General features: G+C 43.0%; 1 protein-coding gene across 1 annotated transcript in view; it reads right to left on the reverse strand.

Annotated features, from left to right (window-relative positions):
• tmem178bb (transmembrane protein 178Bb) overlaps positions 1 to 20,469 on the reverse strand; it is a 96,199-nt gene extending 75,730 nt beyond the window's left edge. Inside the window, exon 1 of the mRNA XM_069519358.1 lies at positions 19,942 to 20,469. Within this exon, the coding sequence (XP_069375459.1) occupies positions 19,942 to 20,323 (382 nt within the window). The 5' untranslated portion in view covers positions 20,324 to 20,469. The remainder of the gene's footprint in view (positions 1 to 19,941) is intronic.
• Between the last annotated feature and the right edge of the window lie 51 nt (positions 20,470 to 20,520).

The following is a 20,520-nucleotide window of genomic DNA, read 5'->3' on the forward strand; positions in this document are numbered from 1 at the left end:
TTATTGCTTTCTCGATTATGAATACCGTCTCAGCTGGGAGCCTTAGCTCACCACGGTTACGCTGGTAAAAAAAATCATTAGACTCACAGCTAATTGACAGCACTGATAAATTATGCAAACACCTATGTTGGAAAAATCTGGGTGTGGTATCAAAAAAAAACTAAGCTAAATAGGTGATGGTTTTAATATTATGTTTGATGACAAAAAAAAAAACATTCACATACAGCTAAGATCAATCATCAGGATTCATCCTGTCACAAAATCTTTTCTTTATTGCCAGAAAAAATACCTGCCTTATATATGTTACTGACTATGTATTGAAATGGAAGCCTTGCAACCTTAAATGGTTTCCCCCTCCAGGTCTTAGCTGCAAAATGTCTGAATTAGCCATGTTATCTTCCCAGCAGAATCTGCCATGGCACCAACCAATTCATGTCTCAGTTCTTTGGATAAAGCCCTGATGGTCAGCCTTTGGTCAGGGCTGAAGATCAGAGTTCACTCTTGCTGGTAGCGCTCCAATCTCTCTGGAATAGCTTATCTGAGGAACTAAACCTCATTCCTAGTGTTTCTATTTCTCCCATCCACACAACAAGCAAGTGTAATATAATGCATAAACCCTGACTCAACAATCTCATCTTGATTGTTCTGTTTGTCAACGTAGACACGGAAGCCACGGCCACTCCGAGCTCTAGTCTCTCTCATGTTCTGCCTGGGCTTGGCTTAAGCCTGTGTTTGCCTGTGCCTCCAGTTCATCCTCTCTGCTCTGTCCAGCTGCCTGCCAGCTCTCGCCACCTGCCCTGCCCCTCTGCCAACTCTGGCTCACCTTCCCAAAACCCTCTACCGCACATCAAACTCTAAAATAAAACTGCTTTTGATCTGTTGAAAGAAAAGACGACCTGCCAGACATTGAAATGTCATTTATATATTCTAACTGCTTGAACTTTCCAGCATCTATATTCTTCCTGCTCCAATTGTTTGTTTAGTGATTGCTGCTTTAATTAACTTATAAGTTCAGTTTGTATCATGTGTGTGCTCAAAGAATTAACACCACCCAACAGGCTCCACTAAAATACAATATATATATATATATATATATATATTGTCCTTCTTTGCTATTGCACACAGTCTGGTGTGAATCTCAAATAGGCCTCACGTCTATACTTCCATCCCCCCTTTTCCAATTTGTATTTATTTAAGTTAGGTTCACCGAAACAATCATGTGAATTGTTTCATGGACGAGGACATTGACAAAGTTTTATGCAGCAATGGAAGTAAATGAAGCCTTTTAGGTTAATGTTAACAATCTCTAGGTGTCCCAACCTGTGTTGAGGACTTACAAACTGTGTCTCTACAGACTCTGATGCATCTTTAGAACAAGGGTGAAGCGCAAGAAGTATTCCTGTGTATTTCTATCACAGGACAACAGACTGGTTGGTCAAGGGTTCATCCTACAGCAAGATCCAACCATTCATCCATAATCTATTCCGCTTATCCTTTGAGGGTCACAGGAGGGTTGGACACAATACTTGCTGACATTTGGCAAGAGGCGGGGTTCACCTTGGTCAGGTCACCAGTGCATCATAGACAATACAATACAATAAAACCCCAACCCATGTCTGTGTGTCTTTGGACCCTGGCTGAACCTGGATCCAAACCTTCCTGCTGTGACAGTGCTACCCACAAGATGAGCCAAAACCTTAGAAGACAGAAGCTTCATGTGAAATAGCAGCAGAGTCTCTAGACTTAAACCTTTTGGGATAAACTGGACAGAAAACAGTCTGCAAGTGAAACGTGGGACGAACCTAACAAACAATGTTTGATTTCCACTGTGAGTCACTAAGAGTTAACAGGATTACAGGATTCCTTGTTTTTAAACTCTCCACTTGCTTGTTAAATGTTTCCATTATGGAAAAAATGAGACATTCCTTTATGTAAATTTGAGCAGAGGAATGACGGTGCTCTAAACCTTTTGAATGGTTGTGTATGTGATATCGGTTACATACTGCTAACAAATAACAGTGGTGGAGAAATGAGACAGAAGCAGAGCGGAGAAAGCACCGCATTCCTCTGGAGAGAGCTTTTAAATGGCACTTAGTGTCAAAGAGGCAAATAGTTATGTCCTTAAAACTGGAGTCAGGAGTCAAGACATTTCAATAAAAGACAAAAACTACGACTCCGCTGTTCTATCACAGAGAAAAATTACACAGATCCGAATTGCCTGCATGTGTGCATGTGTTTGATTTTCCTTTGTTTAATGTCATTTTGCAGACTCCCTGCGTGTTTTTACAACTGTAGACTGTTGTCATGTGTTCTTACTTCCACAATAGGTCAGATTATAGAGTTTGGTCTTCCTCCATTTTACACTCTCCACAAGAGTCACCATCACGAAGCAAGCGAAAGCCATCCAATCACGACAGAGCACTGACACTGTGTTAAAGCGCGTTTTAGACATTCTTTGGCTCCTACAGCATACACAGCAAAGTAACGAACAAAAAATATAGATATAATATATATAGCAAACTCCATCTGCTGAGGAAGTTCAAAATAAAAGCTTGTAAATGAACGCTGAGTCAGCATCGGTTGTGATTCATTCACCTCCAACTGTAACAGTATAGCAACCGTATAATCATCACTAATACCTCACCCCCTAGTGTACGAACTCCTTAACAAACTGCTCACAAATGATCTGTTCAGCTTCCTGTTCGTCGTCTCAGAGACGACCTCCGTGGTGCGAGGTGACGGTGAGCCAGGGAGCCGACATAACACCCTCCCCCTGTCACATTTCTCTGAAGGTTCAGGCTCACAGCTGCTTCAAACTGCAGTAAGATTACTGATGAAATCGTCTTGATGACATCTGGCACCTGGACATAAACCTCACATGAACCAGAGTTGAAAGCTTTGGGGATATGTTGCCTAGAGTGGAAGTGTTACTAAAATAAGAACCTTATGCAAACACCGCACTGCTTCTGCTCAGCAATTATGTATCTACAGATTCCACACCTCTCTGTCTGTATGTGGAACGAATATCTCAAGAACCTTATCGGCTTCAAACTTGGCATATATGTGAAGTTTGGTGTGATTTGTAGACACTAAGTTCAATTTTAAAAACCTTTAAATAAACAGGCGATGACAAGAGCACATACACAACAATGCGTGTGTTCCCGACAACGACAACTGATTCTACAGTCGAGAGTTCTGCGAATTGAGTCGAGCTTCACTGAACTTTGAATAAACAGGTGAACAGCTCTTTGTGCAGCAGCGGTGGTGCAGCTTCAGGGTTCTGTGGACTGTGGCCTGCAGTCGATTTTAATTTGCTGCAGCTCAATTACTGCAGCTCACATTTGCAGTCTCCAAGAGAAAGCTGCGACCAGCATCACCACAGGCCAAACAGACAGCCCTTTCCAAAATCAACACACAGATTTCGGGATTTGAACTCTGAACTGAAATAGTTGCCCTGCTGACAAGCAACATAAAACATCCTCACTCCTGTCTAGTTCACACAGCACTTAACTCTGGTGCTCACACGCTCTCTACCAGACTCTGACAGCACATAACGTTAGCCTACAGTTAGCCAGCAGCAACCTCAAATTTAAGTCGACACAACAAAATACCTAAGGCTAAAATGTGAAAAGTGTGGCTGTATTTCATATGATATCATATTTGAAACAATTCTGTGTAAAGGCAGGAACAATACAAACTTGATGAACGGCTGACGATGGAAGGATGCATTTCAAATCAGAGGGATGCTCCATGTTTGATTGCGTGTGATCCCATGACCCCAAACATCAGCGGGCAGCGTGGGCGTCCTGGCCCTGGCGGCTGGAGTTCGGAGGTTAGTCTGTGTTGCTGTATTAAGCACTGAGACAGTTATTTGATGTTAAATTCTTGCAGTTGGGTTCGATTTTTTTCGTCGACCCTCATTTTGTGCTCTTTTTCAGGAAAAAGGACGGTTCTGGCGTTGCTTCGGCACCACTACCGATAGAATTTGCACTGATAATGGAAAAACTCAAATGAAACCCAACTTTAGTCTTGAAAAAAGTTTAACATGGAAACCAAACAACAGAAATCAAACTGTAAGAGTCTAATTAAATATGAAAACATAGTTAAGGCTTCGCCCAGAAATAACACTCCAGAAAACCCATATAACATGATGATTCATGTGCACTGGGCGTGTCGGTGTAAACAGGAAGAAGATTGTCTACTCTGCTGATGGTTGCTTAGTGGCCTTTAAATTTGGTGCTGTCTTAAACAGCATAGAAAACAACCAAAGGGAACGTGTCCAAACAGCTTTCTCATTTTCTGTCGTTGACCCCGAACTACATTTTCATCTGAATCCTTCAAATGCGCTGCAGTTTTGTTGTTTAATGTTTTTCATTATGCAAAGTGTGTTATAATGACTAATTTTCTTTTACAATTACTAAGTTTTTACAAGGAAAGAGTTGAAAAATGGCCCATTGAGCCCCACCCTCTATTCTATTACCCATTCTAATTTCCTCCTGGGTCATTAATTCTGTTAGCAGCTAAACTCTATTTACATAAACTATGCATTAGTTTGGTCACATCATAATAGTAACTGGCAGTAGAATAAATGAGCAGGACAGGAACATTTCTAACAACCCTCGGTGTGCACGTACAGATGTGAATACAGATAGTGTTGTGACATAAACAGACACAGGTAATTGCACAGGCTGTGGCTTTTTGTCTTGTAGCAGACAGTGACATAAAGAATTCAAGGAGCTTTGCAAAGGAAAGCGAGCAGCAGCTGGATCACATCTGTCTCGAGCTGGGCTGCTAAACTCCTCATCACAGCCATCGCGGTCTCTAACTCTTCTCCCACAAGTTGTTCTGAGACTGTCTGTTCCACTTAGGCTTCGAGAATGTGGAAGAACACAGTGGGATGGACAGATAGAGAGATATGACCGTGTCTGTGTCTATGGTGATGTGAAAGTGCCTGAAAAAAAAACAAAGAAGTAAAAGTAATTGAAGAATCAAATAGTGGAGTGAAGGAGATAAGGGACACACAGCGGCACATCGTGAGGTGCGGAGGTAGGCGCTTACTATCTGCGGCGGAAGAGTTTTGTGTGTATGCACCTATTTCCTGTATCTGCTGTGGAGATCCCGGTTGCAGAGAGGCAGCGTTCTGTCGCTCGACACCTATCTCAGCAGACAGGCCTTGGCCAATTATTCAGAGAGAAATAGATGTCATTCAAATGTCAAAGCCATTCCAGTGTCCTGCGGAGCGTCAGCCACATGGCAGGGCCGTTAATTAAATGCATCACAGAGGCTGAGCGCCAATCAGGACCTGCTGCATGTTTTAATGCAGCCAGGGCAGTGGCTGTGGCTGAGCGGCCGTCCTCCAACCAGAAGGTTGGCGGCTCGATTCCGGTTGTCCTTGAGCACTGTACTGTTATATAAATATTGATAAGGCCCTAATGAGAAACGGCATAATCCTAAAATGGGTTCCTCTGCTATCTATAGATATTTGTATTTATATTAACCAGGAACATTCCCAGGATTTTAGAGGTGACACTACTCACAGAAAATATGAAATCAAATTCATTTCAACAGTAATTTCATGTTCAACTCATCCAAATTAAGCTCATAACTAAACTTCAATCCAGAAGACTGTCTTCTTGCACATGCCCTCTGAGTCACCAGCACAGTTTTCTTGCTATTTCTAAGCTCCACTTGCTCATTCTCGTTTTCATCCAATCACAACCTGACCTGCTCACCTTTGGCCAATCACGTGTGAGCTGTCAAACTTAAAAAAGTGTCCCCGTCTCTCCTGTCATTAAGCTGTCATTTCAGCACCGTGATCATAGGATGACCCACTTTCACCCCTGTGCCACCTCAACTCTGGATGCCAGGTCATCTAACATCGACGTATCCAATCAGAAGCCTCTCGTGAGACGTCCCAACCTCGAGCTCCCATCCCTCATCACCCCCACCAGTGTCAAGGCTCAAGGGGAAGTCTAATTCACGGCACCACTTCCTATGGTGTTCTACTTCCTGCTGAGGTCTATTAAGGACACTGCCCCTGAATTGGGACACAGCTATAGGGTCATAATTTAAACAAGCACTTCAGGTGTTTGTCAGTTAACCATGAACAAATGTTGCCATCAGGAATAATATGTATGATGTGATGCTTTTCTTTTGTTATTGTTTGACTGAGTTTTGTATTGTATTTGTACATAAAGAACTATAGGTATTGCTTATACAATAATGACAAGTTGGAAAACAAGATATAACTATATATATAAAAATGGAGGCCCTTGTCCTCCTACTAGATGCTGAGTTAAGGTGTGTACAGATTCTAAGTTACTATATATTTATGCATTTGCAAAAAAAATATTTTTTTCTTTTGCAAAAACCAATATTATAGCACCATCAGTTCTATTTTACACGAGTCTGACTTCACTTCTTGTCTAAATCCATGAGCGGTCGCGTGTCTGCCTGTGGCGTCTCCATTCCTGCCTACACTCACATCACCTCTGTTCACCTCCCATCACTCTGCACGTCCTAATTATGAATCATGAGGGTAAAAGGAGGTGAAACTGAGGGGCGGATGAATGTGCGAGGAGACGAGCTGCTGAGCAGAATGAGCTGCAGGTAATGAGAGATAGACACAGGCCCACGGCCAGAGTGGGGGCATCAGAGTGCAATGCCCGTCCATGGTGCAACATAACGCCCCAACTCCTCCCAAAATGAACTATTAGGAAAAAGGAAAACATGAGACTGGTTAATAATTAGTGTGTCTATGTGTGTCTGTTTGTTTCTGTGCCATAAGACACCGGGGATCCTGAGGAGAGTCGGTGCAGAAATGGGTGTGGCAGCAACTCCACCTCCAGATGGCTGAGGTGTATCATTATCATTAGAAGTAGTAGTAGTAATACTTTATTCATTAACTGATGCAATACACTCTACTCTCTTGGTCTCCACAAAAGGTTTGTCCTTTTCAAAACCACTAAATGCAATAATAGGGTTATGTATGGGCCTATTGATTTGTTGTGTCAGAGGGTTTGGATCGGATTCAGACGACCTCTCCAGCACGGACAGAATACGTTTCAAAGCCAGCTTTCAACCTGAGGCAGCTGCAAGGGTGAGGGTTTGTCATGAGCGCTGACTGTGCGTGTGTGTCAGTGGAGTTATAACTTCATTCTGACTGTTTTACCAATATTAAATAGAAAAAATCTACATTCCATGATAGAGGTTTGGCGATAGCATCAAAGATCTATTTGTAAAGTTATAAAAATGTAGATGCTTTAAAGTCAAAGGAAAACATTATGTTTGCAAATGACCTAGGTTTTTATTTTTCTATATTCTGTATGTAAAGTTGACATTTCTTGATGTTGCAGGAAGTAACTGTTTGTCCTCCGCTGTTTTCAAGGGTGAAATCTGTTCACCCTCTCAGTGAGATATGATTACTCTCATCCCCTGCAGGCAATAAAACATTATACACTATAATTCATTATAATACAAACCAAAGACTCTCCCATCATCTCCATGTGAACTTTGTGGTCGCTGCTAATTAAAACGCCCTGAATGTGCTTGCCAGCATGTTACCATTAAATCCAAAACATAACCACTGCAGTTACAGACCCCTGATCAGTGATCTGCGGGGCAGTAACAAGGGGAGTTAATAGCGAGTGAAAGCAACACGGTTGAGACTGAAAGCAAGATGGAACAATTTGAAGAAAGAAACTAGACTATAAATGCTATACAAATGATATTCTAGCCAAAATATAACACAATGACTGGAACAACATGATTGAAAAGATGTAAACGCAGTTTGTGTTGAATGTAATTTATGTAGAAATGTAAAATAAATATGAGAAAATGCGAATGTAAATCCAGCTTTACTTTAAATGAATTAGTATTTGAGTAAAATTGTTTTTTTTTGCTCACTAAGTTCAAAATCTTTTATGTTACAATGCTTGCTCCATGTACAATTAATCCAGCTTGTATAATTTTATATTTGGAACATGCAGCTCTGCCAAAGGCTCACGTCGCTTTAACACAGAAGATGTGAGCACAGCAGGCCAACCAGCCTTTAAATGAACTGTTAGTTTAATATCAATGTCAAAATGGTGATGATAATTCTTCGTTCATCAGCCTCCTCAGTGACACGAGGCCCCTCTCCTCTCCTCTCTGACAGAGCGCACAGCGAACACACCCAGACAGCAGTGGAGGTGCGGATGGCTGGAAACAGTGAAGCTGTCGCCGTGGGAACGCGGCCTCTCTTTTCACGCCTGTCATCATCCGGAGCCGGAAGCTCTGTTGTCCGACCTCCTGAAACACACCACAGAGCTGCCCCCCCGTGCCTCATCCCCCGTCGCCTCGCTCAGTTGCTGGCTCAGTCTGCTTGAAAAACATCTGTCAAACGGCACTCGTGCAAAAGCAAGTAAGGATGAGCTGGGTGCTTCTTTACAGTTATGGAGCAGATGATGATGATGATGATGCTCCTATTCAGTAACCTCGGAGTGAGTGAGTGAGTGGCTGCAAAGCGAGTGTGAGGCGATGTTATGGGGGGAAGGCAGCAGACGGCTAAGATAACTAAAGCCTTTCACTTAACACGCAGGCTGGATGCTCCACTTGCACCACAATGGCCCTTTTATTGCACATAATTCTCGTATTGTTCAGTCGTCCTGAGCGGTAAAAAGGTCTTTCTTGTGAGGGAGGCAGCTGCGGCCACAGAGCTCCCTTCATCTGCTGTCCTTCCTCACAGACACTCAGTCTTCGGGCAGGCAAAATAAGGGTCTGATTGATGCAGTTTCTTCCCACAGGCCAACAGCGCTCTCTGGGCTTGATAAGCCATTGATTAAATGGACCAGAGGAAGACAAGGCTGGGGAGTGAGGGCTGCCTCTCAAAGAAAGGAAATGTCCACTGATGTGAAATCAAACAGGTTTTTTTTTTTTTAATCCCTAACACTTCAGGAGGTCTCAGTACTGGACTGTGTGTCGTATGAACTGCCCGACATCTGCACTGTCATCTTTGACATGAAGCACGTGGGGTGTGACACCTTCTTGAATCCTGTGTCTGTTCGCACTATGTTCATTAATGGAAAAGTGCTTCACTCCACATTTGCACCTGGCGTCCACACGACTCTGGAGTTTTCAAGCCCCTAAAACAGAGACTGTAAGAAACGCTGCTGACTCAAGTCAATCAATCAATCAAATTTGATTTGTATAGTCCATATTCACAAATCACAATTTGTCTCATAGGGCTTTAACAAGCTTTTACATCCCTCAACAAGAGTAAGGAAAAACTACCAAAAACCCTTTAACATGTAAAAAATACAGAGAGACCTCAGAGAGAGATGGAGGGTAAATGAATTGAGGAATTATAGTCAGTAATGGTCCAGTATCTGAGGAAACATATTGTCTACCAAGCAGTCTTGTTGTAGTCATAGGCCACGATCAGCTGCCACCACGATCAAGATACACCATTAGAATCCATCATCATGATCCAACATCAGCTGCCACCTCAATCATGGTCCACCACTAAGATCAGACGCCAGCACGATACAGGATCCGCCATTATGATCGCCATCTCTGATTCGCGATCCACCATCATAATCCAATGTGGCCGCAGTCGTCAAGTCATAACAGATTGGTTTGACGCGTGTTACTTTGCAGCAGCCCTGTATTATCTGCATGGGATTTAATGACCGTACACACGTAGGACATGTGCTCTGATGTGACACCTCTCACATCAGATGGATCAGATTCATATGTGTCCTGTTGTTTTCAATCAGCTGCAGGGATACAATGAAGTGAAGGAGAAGCTGTTCATAGACACCGCAGGAATCAATGTCCACCATGACAATGGGGCTCTATGTGTCTCTGTGGTGGTTAGACTGCTGCTACTGTGATTCGATTCATACAATTATGAATGACATTCACAAACCAATTGGGTGGACAAGCTGTGGCTAGTATGCATCTCCATGGTGACCGATACAATAATATTTGTAGGATCCATTGTGAAAGTGGAGGATTGACCCAACGACAGGTCATCCACAAGATGAATGTGAAACTTGATTCCCTTGAGAACCCTGGTTCAAGTGCAACATGAGCACTTTAGAGTTGTAATTTGTTCTTTTTGCTGGATTGCATTTTGTGTACAGTATGTAACAGGAGACAATTCATGTACTCTGTCTTCTTGTGTTTTACTTTCTTTGCTCTGTCGGTGTCTTCATCTAGGGCACCATGTGGGATAGTTAAAATGACTGAAGTGAAGTGAACGAAAGAGCAGGGATTTTCCCTGATGGATCTGAAAGTGACAAGGCATTCAAACAGATTTCTGCTGTGAATCTATTATGAATTTGTTCATTAAAAAAAATAAAACAGTCGGTGAAATTGCTCTTATTCATCCTGTTTTTTTTTATAACCTGCCGTCCCTCACCAGAAATTTTTTTTCCAACGCGACTCCACGCATCACTTAATCACCCTGGGAGATGAGAGTCCTCACTTGCACCTCTTGGTTTGGCACATTCTTTGGTCCATGATGATCGGAACCCTCAGACAACGGCTAAAAATCTCAATCAAGCACTGTGAGGTCCTAAATGTTAGGGTAGTGCAATGGAAGAACAGTAACGGGGCCATTAAAATGAAAAAAGTGAATCCGCTAGAGAATTGTCGTAAAAAATCATCGGAACTTGGCCGTAAATTATGTTTGTACTAAGCAAGACGAAACCTGGTGGGAGGATGAGAAATGGGTCGAGGGAGAAATCTAAAAATCTATCCAATATCCGTTACCTCTGCCTGTGCCAGTCTAGTTGTGATTTTTACTTCACTGAACCAGGACCATCAGTCACTTCTTAACACTAATCCAGCAGTTTTTGCCTAAGGCTGATCCAACCTCAATCAAAGAGGTGGCGGGATCATGAGGGATTTATTTCCTTCTGGGATCTTGTTGCCATTTTCTGTTTGGAAGGACGGGCTAGTTTTACCCAAATGCAGCGAGTCAAGGGTCTGTCCTGTCGACATAATGTTCAGTTAACTCAAATGCCGTGGTGATGGTTACTGAAAGACTCACTTAGCAATCGTAATGGTTGAATGTGCAGTTCAGTGAGTGTCCATTTAAGAGCAGTTTACTAAGTTGACCTAAAACAACCTGCACCATTTCACTGCGTCGATCTCATCCTCGCATTTCACAACTCTCCGCTCTAAATCCTGCCGATAACGCTTTTATTGGCATATTTGGAACAGGGTTATGAGGGAAACAGCTGGCAGTAAGCACAACAGCAGAATCACTGGAATTCATGAAATAACTGGACATGCAACAGCTCCAGAACCAGGCTGAGGAGGTTGTGTGGAAAACAGGACTCACAATTTTGGTTTGAAATCAGCTATCAAATGAGCAATCAGTTTTAAAATTTAAAATCAAAAGTAGAATTGTTGATTCTCCCATTCGTATTTTTCTAGTCTGTGTCTTACTTAGGCTGACAAGTTAGTTGTTATCTGCAACTGCACCTTCAAGACGTCACCATCGCTGTCAGAGGCAGAAATACACAGAAACGACAACTGAACTCTTTCTGCTTCCCCGGTGTGGAAACATTTTTGGTTTCCTGTGACTTCTGTCAATGATGACAATTTGAACTGGACCTGTTGTTGGTTGATTTCAAGACTGTCCGCGCTGTGGTTAAAGTCTTGCTCCAGTTGACAGTTGAGGGGTGTTCAGCTGCATCATGAAATTTCAACACTAGATATCACAAAATTCTACACACTGTACCTTTAAATCTATTAATGAAATTGAGTATTGTGAAAGCACTCGTGTCTCATTGGTTTACAGCTTGTTAATCTTTTGTTATCATCATTGCTATTCTAGTAACAAAACATAATACCGATTTCAGCTCAGCTTACGAATCTTATTTCATTTTAACAAACTGAATCCTGACGGTTTTCAGTTTTCCTCTAAACTCCAGGAGAAAAAGCAGAGAACTGGCGGCTTCCTTCTCTGAAACATATGCATACACATTCAAGACACAGCGTCGGAAGAGGAGCATTGAGAGCATCATTCATTATTCATGTTGGATAAATCATGCTCTTTATACGTCCGTGATGTGTGGCGTGTAAAGCGAATCCACCTAAGTAGGTATTATGTGTTTTGTGAATGTTAGTGTTCACATGCATCGACTATAAATGCTGCCCTCCCTGCGGCTGTACATGCTCTGTGCAGAGCTGTGTTTGTGTGTGTGTGTGTGTGTGTGTGTGTGTGTGTGTGTGTGTCCGTGCTGCTATGGCTGGTCTGTGGGAGAGAGCATGAGGTCATCAAAAATTGATGTTGGCTGTGGGGAAGCGAACCGCATCGTGCTTCTTCCTGCTCGTCTCTCCCTCCATCTACTCTGCCTGTGGTTACAGGAGTCAGACTGACTTCAGGATGAGTAAGACTCCCCAAGTCTGTGCGGAGTCGCTCTCTGACTCTGGCCTTTTCAAACACACACAGATATTTACTCACTGCACGTCAAGTGTGTTCTTTAATTTTCCCTTGAAAAGCACAACATTTGGATTTTTCATGTTTCTAAATGACCATGATATACTCTGTGTGCTGTGTTGTAAACAACATGAAACAACTGAATTAAAACCTTGTATTGCAGGTATATCTTTTATCTTGTAGCCATTATTAAAGCAGAAAGTGGAGCTAAGCCAGCAGGTTTAAAGATTCATGGCCTTTGAAACAGATAACTTTTCATCAATGTTCATCATTCTTTTCCCACAATTCCTGGGATTTCTCCTGCCATAAGACCTGTAAATTGAATTAAGATAATTAATCATGAATGCCATTTTAGGTGCCTGCAATCAAATGGTGTGTAGTGTCAGATTTAAAGAACCCTTAAAACATTTTCTGATCATATCGTCTCCTTTTCAGAATTGGGAGTGACGTTTAGATGCTGAATAGCAACACTATAATCTGCAGTACATTCACTGTCTGATGGATATATAGATGTTTGACAGACCTTTAGCACAGATGCTGCTTCAGGAAATAGAACCTATAGACCAATGTCTTAAATCTTCTTAAATAAAACAAACGATTATTCTCACACACGACTCTCAGGTAAATTAATCCTTGTCCCTAATTGTCTATTCACTGAATCTAGAATTCTGAATCGGACAGTGAAAACAGGAATCAAACATGAAATTCCTACAGAATCCTACAGCTACCACAGAATGGTTCCTTATCATCAGTCATAGAATATATGAAAACAATGGCCCCACTTAAAATATGTATATTAATGCATACTAGTCTTTTGATTGTACTTGCTAACACTGACTTTCTGTACTTTTAGCCTGAACACTTGTTTCATTTATTAATATCTACTTGAATTTTATGAATGTCTGGGCTGAGCTTTCCAGCATGCTCTGAGGCAAAATGATTACGGATGCTACTAGTGATACATGATCATTGCTACTACTAGTTTTATCATTTCCTCATCTCTTTTAGTGTTTTATTATTTTATTTAATATCTTTATTGTTTATCTTTCTTTGTTTTCCTGCCTCTGGTGTTTCCTCATTTCTAATTTAGGAGATATGTCCCTCTATGTGTGGATAGGGATGTGGTGTGCATGTGTGTGTGCTTCTGTAAAGCATCATTGATCAATTGACTGATTGAATGTCCAGTAAAACTCATCCCTTGTGTGGTTGTGAGCGGACAGTATTGACGGTGAGCCAGTTGTACCACTAAAATGATATGGTCTCATGAGATGAGAGAGATCCTCCCTCAGCTGGAGTTCTTACCTTAACAGACCCTAAGCGTGTAGGTTCAAGTATATTAAAGTGCATTTAATGTAGACTTAAACTGCTCTTATAGGTACAGTAGTATATTAAGTTCATGTGACTTACCCTGTCCTATTTGAGTGGACCTAAATAAAATAAATGAAATGCTCACACTGTTAAAAAAAAAACACAACTTCACATGCAACTTTGAGGCAACGTGTTTGTTTACTTTTTTGAGTAAAGCCAGTTTAAATTTTAACAGCTTGCCTCCACCAAAATTCCTCAACTATCCATGGGACACTCAGGAATTCAGAAATCCCATCAAATTGCATTTCCTGATAGTCAAGTGCCTTTCTCCAACAGCCTGGAGAGAAATCCTTCTGCATTTTGAGATACCTTTGAAATACTTTCAGCCGAATTTGTGTGGATGTCATCATGGAACTCCGGGTGATAATACAGTCAGAGTTGCATTGCGTCTGTGTTTCATTAGTCTCGGGGGTGTAAATGGCTGCAGAAGCAGCTAACAGGCAGTCAGTCAGTCTCCTCGGCTGGGCTGTAGACTGCAGGGGCACTAATGAGCAAGGAGTGCTGCCATATGTGCCTGAATAATTTAGAATGTTTCCAGGAAGACGTGAGAACCCCTGTGTCTGCTGCCGTGGCCACAAAAAAAAAAGAAAGAAAGAACAACTACCTCACACGTACATAACCTCATTGCTACACCTCTGCCTCACCCTACATACAACCTGGCTGCAGATTTCACTGGTTTAGAGCCTGACACCCTATAAATACATTGAAAGAAAGAGCAGAAAGCATTATGGGTCGCACGAATCACTCCTCCTCTGCTGGTTGAGTAGAGTATGTACTGAATCCCTCATGTGCAGCTCAGCAGGATGCTGTGAAAACACATTCAAGATTTGTGTGCTTAAAATTCATGACTGCATTTGAGAGACATTCTATCAGTGCTCTATCTCTTGAGCAAACGATGGAACAGATTCTCTTCGCTCGTATTCAACATGGCTGCTACTGGAACCAAAAGTGTCCTCAGCTGAGTTCAAGTTTGAATCGCTTCGCTGATTCAATTCACTTCTTTCAAACTGCAGACCCCGAGATATTTCTGACTTTAAACGTATGGTCTTCAGCCCCAACTGACGCAGACTCAGGAGGGGAGGTTGTGCGCTCAAGAGCAAAAGCGGGTTGTCCAAAAACCACAGAGGTCAGTGGTTCGATCCCAGTCTCCCCCATTAAGAATTGAACCCCCTTGACAGCTGCACCCCCTAGTGTGTGAGTGATGTGAGTAAGTGCTGCACAAATATGCACGGTATTAATGGATGAATGGCAAAACTGTAATGTTAAGTGCTCTTGAGTGGTCATCAAGACTAGAAATAGCCTGAATATATACAGATATTTTACCCTTGAGGATAGATACAGATATCTGTAGGATGCAATAGGCTACATACACCTCCGATAAACAACACACACAATTAGCGATCATTCATTCATTCAGATAACGCTTATCTTTTATGGGTCGCAGGGGCCCTGGAGCCAATCTCAGGCAGGGTACAATAGATAGACACAAACAATCCACACTCACATTCACACCCACAGGGAGTTTAGAGTCTCCAATTAACCGAAACTGCGTGACGTATCCAGAGGAAAAGTCAGAGGCACAGAGAGTGCATGAAAACTCCACACAGAAAAGCACTGGCAACCACTGCCCCGCCGTGCCACTCCTCGTGTCATTGTCACTATAATTAAACCTTGAAAAACAAATGATCCGCTTCCAGCTAACTTCCACTAATAGTCATCCAGCAGTGGGTCAGACTGGAAGTGAGGGCAGCCGCCCCACCCGCTCTCCAGCCCCTTGCCTGTGCCTATTAGATGAGCAGCTTTGCCAGCAGGCTCATTGGCTGGGAATCTATGAGGCACCTTTAGCCTCCCGTAGAGTCTAATTTAGCCCTCCCTATGATACAAGACCCCTGGGGAGTAAGGTAATCCAATCCAGGGCCTCTCTGCTTAGACAGAGCTGTGAGTATCTTGATCAGGACCCGAAAGGCCTTTTTCCCTCACAGAGCTACAACAGATGGTGCAAGATGAGTCCAACACCACCCCCACCACCCCTAACTTCTCCCTGACTCCTCTCTGTAATCCTCTCCTAACATCCTCCAGCCTCGGCGTTTTCACTTTCTCCTCATCCTTCGTCTCAAAACCATTTTTTTTTTTTTTTCAGCCTGGTGCCTCTCAGCCACTCTTTTATCTCTTCTCTTTATCTTCCACTCTCTCTTGAGGAGGTCTTTCCCTGTGACAGACAGAATGAGAGAGGGAGCGCCCAGTCACGGCATCAAAAACCAAGATTACATATGCCACCTGTTCAGTTTATCACCATGAGCCATACTTGGAATGAACATCGACAATTAGGCGCTGGTATGGCAGCAACCTATTTAAATGAGAGGATGACTACACAACAATTAATTACACCTACTGGCCCACGCAGTATGTGTGTTTATAGTTAGTATGTTCCTTATCTATGTCATGACGTTCCTTTGGATTGACTGTCACTGACCTAATCAGGAATCACAAAGAAAAAAGACATATCTGACTTTGGATGCACGCTAAAATACAGGTTTATAGGCTCCATTAATTGTTAGTTTTGTTCTTTTCATGGGCTTTGTTGAGGGAGATCATTGGTCATCCTCTGAGAACCCACTCCGTATTCACCAACACGCACATTATGCTCAGACTGTATCTGCAAAACTCATTAAAATGGAGGGTTTAGTGTTTTGCGTTGACCTGTTTACACTGCTACTCTCCCCGACGCTCCTGCCTCCATTAATCTGCATGAAGATGCAGCTTGTGGTTATGCAAGAAGCCTCCGAGATAAGGAAACGAATGGATGCTGCTGATCCGGCCGAACACTGAAGCATCATTAGTGTGTGCGCCAGAGAGATGGATGAGCTCAGAGAAATTAGAGTTTCAGAATTGGTCAATATGAAATTATTAGCAAGGGTGAATCAAGACTAATGATATCTGTGTACAGAGACAGTATGAGATATGCTGTTGGGTTATGATTCATTCCTGACATGATATAACAATTATCATGTTTATTTATACTAAAGAAATATCATTATCTCATTCAAATGGCCAGGAAATTGCTCATTAGGGTTCAGATACAGTGTGTGCGGCTCATCGTTGCATTAATGGATTCTGTTATTTGATTCATGTGTCAGGTTCATGTGTACACAGGAAGATGTTATTATGAAACAGCAGGCCACAATGATCCTGTGTCTATGTGATTTGATTTCAGAGATTTAAATGGAATAAAGTGAAACAGCATGTGGTGGGCAGCTGTTATGACCTTTCACCTCTGAAAATGATATTTCATCTACAATGCGTGTTAACAGATGACAGGGCGAAGGGCTTACATATGGTTAGGAGAGCTACTATAATATAAAAGGAACAGTGCTTTAGTAAATGCATGTCATGAATATTTTATAAACTGGAATTCCAGGGCCGTAACTAGCATTTCGGATATAGCAAGGTCTTCAGTTCAAGGTCCCCAGGTCACCCCGAACTACTCTGAACAGTTTCACCAGATGCTATAGCATTAAGGCAGCATAAGTAGTGGTAAAAGAAGTAGCACCATAGCAGAGCAGTAATAGTGGGCTGAGCAGCTAGTAGCATCAGTAGTACTAGTGGGATCAGTAGTTGAAGTAGCAGTAGTAGAACAGCAACAATAGAAATAGCATGAATAGAAGCATTGGCACTAATGGGAGTAGATATTGCAATATAATGAGCTGTAGGTTAGTACTGGTAGTTTTGGGAGTAAGAGTAATAGTTGTAGCAGTAGCAGATGTCATTGACATGACTGTAACAAAAATACATCAGATGAGGTTGATGGAGTATCAGAAAGAAGTAGAAGTAGGCAAGTAGTAGCAAGAGAAGTAGAGGTGTGAGTAGCAGCAGTAGCACTAGTGATAGCAGTTGTTGAAGAAGCAGCAACAGCAGTAGAAGAATTGACAAAATTAGCAGAAGTAGTGGTAGTAGCGATGGCAGTGGAATAAGTAGTACTAGCAGTAAAAGTAAGTGTAATAGCAGGACCAGTGCGAGTACAATCCTACTTGTATTTAGGCGTAGAAGGCCCTGAAGGTTCCCCACTGGTAGGATCAGGTAAGAGTAGTGGTAGTAGTGCAGGTGAGAGTATTGACAGAATTAGTACTAGTTGTGGCAGTAGTAATGGCAGTGGAACTGGTAATAACAGGACCAGTGCGAGTAGCAGTAGTGGTAGTAGTATAGGTAAGAGTATTGACAGAATTTGTACTAGTTGAGGCAGTAGTAATGGCAGTCGAATTGGTACAAGTAGTAGAAATGGGGGTAGTAGTATCAGGTAAGAGTAGCAGTTGCTATAGGTGTTGCTGTTTGCTGCTGGATGTCATCTGCCCATGTACAGCACACAAAGATAAAAGGTGTTAATCCTTATTGACCCATCAACGTGATGCTACCGGGAGATGCATCACGATGACGGACCACGCTGTTGTTTTTCATGCTGACGGAGCAGAGGGCCGGAGCAGCTCAGGCCCCTCTGTGGAGGCATTCATCTTATCACTGAACACACCGACTGTGGGCTGCCCATTACTGCAGATGGTCGGCCGTCCAGGCCATTGAGGCGCCCTCAAAGGAAGGCACAGCTGCAGCAGACACACAAACACACTCACACACGTGCATTCAGGGGGCACACACACACCCTCCTTTCTTCCGGCTTAGACTCAGAGCAGTGACTTCCATCACAAACCTCAGCCTCTCTGTCTTTCAAACACAGCAGTGTTATCAACAGCAAGGGCATCAGTGCAAACTTGTACTGAAGCAGATTTATCGACGCATTTTTAAGAAAACAATGTTCATGCTGTTTTTTTGACTATGATTTAACTGCAAAAGAATTAACAGGCTCTCGAACAACAAATTGAACAGCTCATATGTCCCTCATATCATATCTCATCTCTTATTATGTACTCCTCCTCCTGTTCTATTTGATAAAAACTTCTCCCGACACCCCTTCACGCCTCCTGAAATGATTCCTGGTTTCAAGATTGATTTGCTTATGTTTGATTAACTGATTAAATAATTGGTTTTCAGCCTGAGGGTATAAATCTATGGGGTTGCAAACACATTTAGTTCATTTATTTTCTTACAATCCTTTTCAAATGTTTGCTTTTGCCTTGTGACAGGATATTTTCACCTGCGCGACTTTAACAAAACCCTGATTCGATTAAGATGGAAAAAAATACTCATTCTCACATGCAGGTTATGGTCAAAACCTTTGACGTTGTCACCTTTCACTGGGTCAAAAGCCAAAGATCTACCAAAACACTGGATTAAAAATATATTGTTGAAACTGTAACATAATGACAACTTGTTAAATCTTTTAATTGCCCAAAATAAATCATAATCATTCACCAATATATATTTTTAAGACTTTTTGTGATATATATACCACAGTATCCACCTCTAAAAGCCAGTATCATCTGCATAAACAAAAACTCTAAGGATTTCAGAGTACACAGATATGAAGCCTGGAAAAGCATCAAGTCTTAACCTGATTAATCCTTATGACCATCTTTTATATGTCTCCTGCTAATCAACTGCCACTGAGATCCTGTCTTTAAAATGGGCCTCTGTCAAAATCTAGTCATGAGTAAATCTAAATCCCTCTGAGTTATTCCTGGATATATTACATCGTATTCATCCACAGTGTGGGAGGAATGGGCTCTTAATAGCGGCTGGGCAGCTCTTATTTTTGCGTGGGGTCACTCTAGTAGGTGCTTCCAGCCACGCACACACAGACCTGGAAGCTGAGCAAATCCTTCTGCTTGCTATTTGCAGAAGCGGGGTCAGAGAGAGCTACAGTTAGATGGAACATGTCTGCTACTGTTCACCATCGCATTTTTCTTACAAAAGAGCGTGACAACAAGCCGTCTACAGCCACAGGCCGTGCATGTACCCACGCACACGGAGGCAGCGGCGCCTCTGGAACCAACATTTGATACCCATCAAAGCGAGGAAACAGCTCGATGCCCTTGCTCGCCCTTTGGTCAAATGGACAATCACCACAGAGCAGCCCCCGGATTGATTTTTATAATGATACATGTAACAGCATGCTCGGGGTCTGCGGTGCACGCTGCTGTTTCTGCAACAACAACCCCCCCGATCCCTGGGTGCATCATTTCATCCCTTACCTTTCCGGATGAGATCTTCGATTTCCTGGTCGAAGCCGAGCCGGTGGCATTTCCTCCACAGCCCCATGTTGGTGGAGTTGTACTGCCGGTTGCACTCGTCCGCGGCGCTCATGGCAAACAGTTGCCGCCGGTTCCGGGCCAGCAGCAGCTTCTCCTCCCAGCGGGGCGCGCTGCTCCGGCTGGCCCGCAGCGGCAGGCTGATGTTGGGGATGTAGATGAAGCCCGGGTCCTTGCGGCGGCTGGAGAAGCTTCGGCACCGCTCCTTGTACCTCCTGGCGTCGGTCTCGTACCAGTGGTCGGAGCACATCGCCACGGCCAGCATGCCCAGGGCGCACAGAGAGAGCGAGAGCCCGGCGTAGAGCAGCAACTTCCCGGCAGCCATGCTCGCTGGTCACAGCCGCATCAGCACCTCAAGAGACGGACAGCTCCTCTGCGGCTCTCCCCCCCACACAGCCCGGCGGGTTCAGCTCACATCACCTCTGGAGAGGAGCGCGGGGACCATCGTCTAGAGCAGGCACAGCTTCCGCAGCTCACGGTGACACGGCTCACTGCCCAAAGTAGAAGATGCACGCACGCACG

This window comes from Paralichthys olivaceus, chromosome 23 (assembly GCF_024713975.1).
Source record: "Paralichthys olivaceus isolate ysfri-2021 chromosome 23, ASM2471397v2, whole genome shotgun sequence".
NCBI classification, from domain to species: domain Eukaryota; kingdom Metazoa; phylum Chordata; class Actinopteri; order Pleuronectiformes; family Paralichthyidae; genus Paralichthys; species Paralichthys olivaceus.